General features: G+C 47.8%; 1 protein-coding gene across 1 annotated transcript in view; it reads left to right on the top strand.

Moving 5' to 3' along the window:
• Window positions 1-367: 367 nt before the first annotated feature.
• The window catches only part of LOC107203705 (vascular endothelial growth factor receptor kdr-like), a 71344-nt gene continuing 65266 nt past the window's right edge, over window positions 368-6445 (top strand). The window contains exons 1-4 of the mRNA XM_033514175.1: window positions 368-493; window positions 1922-2081; window positions 2783-2900; window positions 4544-4719. Of these exons, the coding sequence (XP_033370066.1) occupies window positions 1943-2081; window positions 2783-2900; window positions 4544-4719 (433 nt within the window). The 5' untranslated portion in view covers window positions 368-493; window positions 1922-1942. The remainder of the gene's footprint in view (window positions 494-1921; window positions 2082-2782; window positions 2901-4543; window positions 4720-6445) is intronic.

Below are 6445 nucleotides of genomic sequence, written 5' to 3'. Positions count from 1 at the left end.
GGGGATCCCATTCAGGGATTTGGGGATCCCATTCAGGGATTGGGGGATCCCATTCAGGGATTGGGGGATCCCATTTAGGGACTGAGGAATCCTGTTCAGGAAGGAAGGGGAGCTGGGGAGGAGAGGGCAGAAGAAACTGTCTCATATCCAACCAGAGTGGATCCTCTCATTCTGAGGCCCTCAAAAGGAGGAGTCAGCTTTGGGAACTCTTTTCTGTGGAGCTGATGAGAGGTTTGGAGCTGTGGCACACGGAGGAGAGGCCGTTCCTGACTGTCCATGGGATCAGGGATCCACTGGGGGATCCCAGACTGCTGCAGGGAGTGCTGCTGGTCACAGCTTTGCCTCTTCCATTGCAGAGGGCAGGATACAGAACCTGGCTCTGAAGGCAAGTGCCAAAAAGCTGCTGGTTGGAGAAACTCTCAAGCTGGAGTGCAAAGCAGAGACCTTCATCAATGGGCGCATCGAGTTCGTCTGGACGTGTCCCCGCGGCACGGTGAGTGCATGGAATTCCTGAATTCCCCCTCCTCCCAAAATCCACAGGGCTGACAAAACCTAATTGTTAATTATTCTGAAATTATCCAACCGTTTATAAACCTATCATGGATTGAACTTTGTGTTTGGATGAATCTAAAACTCCTCTGCCCTCCTTGAACCTGCGGATTAAACTGCAAACATGACTAAATAAACCCTGGCAAGAGAAGCCAGGAGTGTTTCCTTCTTTTTGGGAAGAAAAACTCCTTCATTCCTTCTGTCCTGGCTGTCTCACAGTGACAAGTCTCAACTGCAGGTTGTAAGCTGTCAATCTCCCCTTCTATTTTGGTATTTCTGAAGTAGGAAAAAGCAAAGGAAAACACAACTGAACCTGTGGAAATCATCCCCAAAGAATGAAATGTAAATTCTGAGTCTTTCTGTGGATGCAATACAAAAGTCCCAAATTTGAAGTAGAAATAAATAAGAGACTGAACACTTGAGGTACCAAACCCTCTCACTTCACCTGAAAAAAACAAATCAGAGTGGGATCCTTTCCCAAATCAGTTCATCTGTCTGAGATTCTACTCCTGGGTCTGTTTGGTGCTGAGAATTAAAATAATTGTTGATTTTTTTTCTTTCTAGTTCAGCAAAATACACATTGTAAAGAAGCATCTAAGCCTTTTGGGAAGATGTAAAATGTGATTCCTAAAAACTGATTAATTTTGATTTGCTTCCTTTAAACAGAAAGAATGTCTGAGTTTGTTTCAGCGAGGAAATAACAGAAAATAGAATTTATAGATGTCCAAGCACAACAGTGTTACTGAATTTGGTTTCTTGAGCCCCATATGGTGGAAAAGATATGTTTTCCTATGAACTCTCCTCATATTTCTAACATTATAAATGTAAAACTTCTTGGCCAAATCTCTGGGATCAAAAATCCTATCGGAAGCAATAATGCTTTCTAAAATTCCCCAGGAATTTGTATTGGCACTTGGCTGTCATAATATATTACATTTCTGCCATAATATATTTCTTTTAGAAAGCAGGAGGTTTTTAATACAGAAAAAATACTGACTGTGACCAAAATAAATTTAAAAACCCTCAAAACCAAACCTTTGGGGCACAGCTCTGACCCTGCAGCACTTTCACCCTGAGATCTTTGGGATCTGGTCCTGGAGAAGGGCTGGGATGCATCCCCTTGTTTACCTGCCCAGAATTCAGTACAAAGTTCCACATTTCCACTCTGCTTCTCTCTCTTATCTGACTTGATAATGAAACTTCACACAAGACCTCTTCCTGCTGATCTGCCTTTTATATAATTTATTTCAGCCATGGGGAGATGTGATGGTTTTGATACAAATCCCTGCTTTCCTTTCCTGGCAGCCTTGGAAAGGCTGAACACAATAATCCAGTTTATGCTGCTTTTTGACTCTTTTTTTGTGACTGCCAGCACCCTCACCCCAGGAGAACGATGGACCAGAGTGATGTGGTGTACAAAGTCGGCAGCAGCCTGGTAATTGAAAATGTCACTGTGGAAGATGGGGGCCTGTACATCTGCAGGACATTCAATGCCACCAGGCTGGAGGCCAATGTCACTGTCACTGTGTATGGTGAGTGCTGCAGCCAAACCAGGGTGGACCAGGAGGATAATGCCAGGCTGTAAAATCTGATTGAAATGGCATTAGGGAGGAATTCAACCATTAATCATCTCTAACCTCTAATTAGTCAATGAGAGTCAGCTCCCATGTCTTCAAAGAAATTCAAGAGATGCATTTAGATGGGATATTGGGAAGGAATCCTTCCTGGGAGGGTGGGGAGGCCCTGGCACAGGTGCCCAGAGCAGCTGGGGCTGCTCCTGGATCCCTGGAAAGGGTTTGGAACAGCCTGGGACAGTGGAAAATGTCCCTGCCATGGCAGGGGTGGGAATGGATGAGCTTTAAGGTCACTCCCAACCCAAACCATTCTGGGATTCTGGGATGTCTGAGTGAGCTGATCTGTTTGAAAAAGCTGACCACGTGTGGTTGCTGTGACCCTGGAAAATCCATCCTGCAGGCTCCACATGGACAGGAGATGCCCCAGGCATTTCCCACACCAATCCAGGGGCAGTGCTGGTGCATATCCTCTGCTTTCCATGAGAATTCCTCCATGTGGAGCACCCTTCGTGGCTGAGGCTGGGCTGCACAGGGAGCTGAGGGAACAGCCTGATCCATTTGGGAAAAAACCCCACGTGGGAACAGAGCAGTCACGGGTGTGAGCTCTGTCCTGTGGCAGAGCTGCCATTCCAAGCCTCCCTGCTCATTTCTCTTCCCAGAAAAGCCCTACATCACGGTCTCACACAAGAAAGGGCCTTACTACGAGATTACCTCAGGACACAAGTCCCTGAAGCTGGCTGCCAAGGTGGACGCCTTCCCTCGGCCCACTGTCACCTGGTGAGTGCCCCCAGCAGCAGCAGGAATGCCTGAGCTCCTCTGGGAATCCTGTCTGGAGCAGATCACCACCATTCCTTGGTGCCTGGAGCATCAGTTTTACATCCCACAGGTCAGGGGTGGGAGCTGGGAACGCTCAGAGCTGAGCTCAGCTGAGGAGCTCTGGGAGGCTGGGCCAGCCACCCCTCATTCCCAGGATGTTTTCCTCTCCTAGCCATGCAAGAAAGGTCCCTGCAGGGAAAAGGGGTGTTTCACTTTCCCTGGACACAGAATGATTTGGGAGATCCAGGGAAAAAGCTCTCGGGGAAGGGTTTCCTGCTTACCCCCAGCCGTGGTGGTCAGTCTGCAAGGGGGCAGGGGATAACAGGAAAAGGAGATATTTTTAACAGAAGAAATTCTTTCTCTCCAGAACTTTTAAATAATGTTCTCCAATCCTGTGCCAGCAGATCCTTGCAGTGAATCCTCCTGAGCAATTTAAAGGCTACACCAGGATGGACGGATCTGCTGAACAGGAGGGGAAACACAACAGCAGCTCCAGGAGCCATTTGAGTCTCTCTTTACCTTTTCTTTATTTGTCCTCTCTCCTGCTCTGTCTTTAAAGACCCCATCCAATGCCTTTTACATCTGTAAGTGCATTAAATCCCACGGGACAGCTGCCAGTCCTGGCAGAGAAGGTGGCATTTCCCTGGAGCACCTGTGCCTGGCCAGCCTGGAGAGCCTGGCAGCAGCAAAAGGCTGCATTTTATTAGCAGTGAAATAACATGAAATCCTCTAATTTCAGTGGAATCAGTTCCAGGACATGGTTTTAATTGCTGCTGTTATTTAGGGATGGGGATGTTTTAGGAGCTGAAGTGGGGACTGGCCCCTTCTCCCTGCCAAGCCTTTGTTCCTGGGCTCAGCGTGGAGCTCTTTGGGGGCTGCCTGGGACCACCAGAGCTGCCTGCCCTTGGAGCCCCAGCTGTTGATGTTGGAGGTCTCTCAGGATGGTTGTTTTTATGACTGCAAAGGAAGTTTCCAGCATCCTCAGGCACTGGGAAATGCCCCAGCATCCTCCCACCAAGCCTAAAGCTCTGCGTGTGGCAAAGCCTGGCCTAACCATAAACCTGCCTGTGGGGTGAGCAGGGGAGAGGAGCCTCTCCTGCAGATGCTGCTCTCCTGGGGAATATTCCAGTCTGGGAATTCCTCACTGACCTCCCTACACACCAACCTTCTCCAGGCCACAGAATTTAACTTTTTCAGAAGCAGTAAAGGCTCACAGAGACCTCCTGAGAGACAATTCTGCTGAATTAATCTCTTCCTTTAAAACTGGCGACACACATTTTGCCATTCCATGATTCCCCACACTTGGTGCTGCCCATCCAGCTTCATTTGGGGGCATTTGGATGATAGTTGAGCATGTGAGAGGCATTGTTCATTCAGATAAAATAAAACACCTTTATCCTGTGTGGAATTAATCCATCCCACAGCACTGGAGATGCAAATCGGTTCTGGTGTGGAAGGATAGCAGGAATAAAAACCCAGTCCAAGCAGTGATTCCAGACCTGCATTTCCCTTGCTGGGATGACCCTTTATCCCCCTAACGTGGGTGACAGGGTTTCTGAGGGTTGGCAGGGACATAAAGAGCCTTGATGGAACTTCCCAAACAGGTACAAGGATGGCAAACTGATCAAGGACAACCACACCTGCTACGAGCCAGATCCACTGAAATACAGACTGGGAATACGAGATGTGAGACCAAAACACGCTGGGAACTACACCATGGTCCTGAGCAACCCCAAATACGGCCTCTACAAGAACCTCACCATGCAGCTGGTGGTGACAGGTAAGGACTGGTTGTGTCTGGTTGTGACTGGTTGTGTTCTGCTGCGTTGTTTATCCTATTCTGTGTGATCCAGCAGGAATGGGTGGCACTTCCCAGGGTTTAGCACTGCCCAGAGATCACCACCTCCCTCAGGAACCACATTTCAGCTGCTCTCAGCAGTTGCTGTGAGCCTGGGTCGTTCAAATCTCTTCCCCTGGGGCACTCCCACAGCCACAGCACCGAGTGCTCCACACAGGGAGGTGGAAATGCCTGGAAAGGGCACAAACTTCTCATTTTTATGGGAGCTTGGGAGGATATCAAGTAGAGAGGTCTTAGAAGTGGGGGTACAGTTTCCCAAGAGAAGGGCTGGAAGTTTTATCCCTTGAGAATTCAGAGCAGCTCAGGCAAAGCCCTGGAGAACATCTGCTGGGACAGGAAGGGTCCCCAGGGGCTGACGGAAGGAACTGGAGGAGCTGCCCTGGCTTTTATGTCTGTCCATCATCCTGCTCCAGATCCACTTCCTAAATCTGTATTTTCTGTTCTGTCACCTCTCTGCTGGCAGCACTTGAGGGACAAGTTCTTTTTTCAGGGGAATTTGGAGAAAACTGCAGTGTGCACTGAAGCAGGTTCACTTGCCATAGGGGGAAAATAGACATTGGAATGCCATTTATCAGCCTTCCTGGCTGGATAATGCAGGACAGAGCCACACTGACTCTTTGCACATCCACTGCCTCTTTTAATCCATTGAATTTAGAGATTGAATTATGAGGAGATCAGCAAAAGTTAGCTCTGCTTCCCCTTGGTGTTTTCCACTTGGGCAGTGAGTAGTTATTGAGACAGGTTTGCTCTCTTTTCTGTGGTGAATTCTCCTCTCCCTACCCTCTTTACACCTAAAAATATTCTCAGTTGTCCAATTTTTATACACTTATGTATTGTTGCTTCCAGCAGCTGTGTTTTTCTCATTTCACCTTTCAGAAAGAAATAATTCCTAAAAAAAAATAGAGAATTTGTCACTTAGGTACATCTGACCTATTCAAAATGTTAAATAAGATATGATAGGTTAAAAACCTGAAATGAGACATAAATTAATGTGTGATTTAGGAGAGGAGGGAACCAAGAACATGCTCATGGTCAGGTCCTGCAGCTCAGCTGAGCAGGAGGAACGTGTTAAGCTGCATAATTTGTCCACTTGAGATTGTTTTTCCACACAATGCTTTTGCCTCTTGAGAGAACGGAAACGTTCAGAGGAAGAGAAAATTCAGAATGATAATAAACTATCTTGTCAAGGTAAATATTGGTGTTTGTGTGCAGAAGGGAGCGTTTCCTTGAGGAGCCGCCGTTCCCCAAATAGGCAACCAAAAACAAACAGAGCCTTTTTCTATCAGCAAGAGGCTATTTCAGGATGAAACCATCCCAGCACAAGCTTTTCATGGCCATGGTGTGTCCAAGCTTGGGGCATCCTGTCCCTCACATGGTGCTGCTCATCCCCAGCCTTTCCAGGGCCCAGCAAAGCTTCATCAGCAATAATTATTTAATTGCAACCACCCCATTTCTCAAAGTCCAGCAGCTGCAGGGGTGTCCCCAAATGTCCTGTGGTGATGCACAGAAAAAACACAGAGCAAGTGTCCCTTTTCTGGTGACAGAAAGTCAGGGAATGAGAGCAGAACAGGGAAAGCCCTGCCCAGGGGTGCTGAGGGTGGGAGCTGAGGCTGCAGACAGGGAGGGTTTGCTTGGCTGTGGCAGGACT

Source organism: Parus major, chromosome 4A, assembly GCF_001522545.3.
Source record: "Parus major isolate Abel chromosome 4A, Parus_major1.1, whole genome shotgun sequence".
Lineage (NCBI taxonomy): Eukaryota > Metazoa > Chordata > Aves > Passeriformes > Paridae > Parus > Parus major.
The sequence above is the reverse complement of the archived record's forward strand: the minus strand, read 5'-3'. Positions and strand labels throughout refer to the sequence as shown.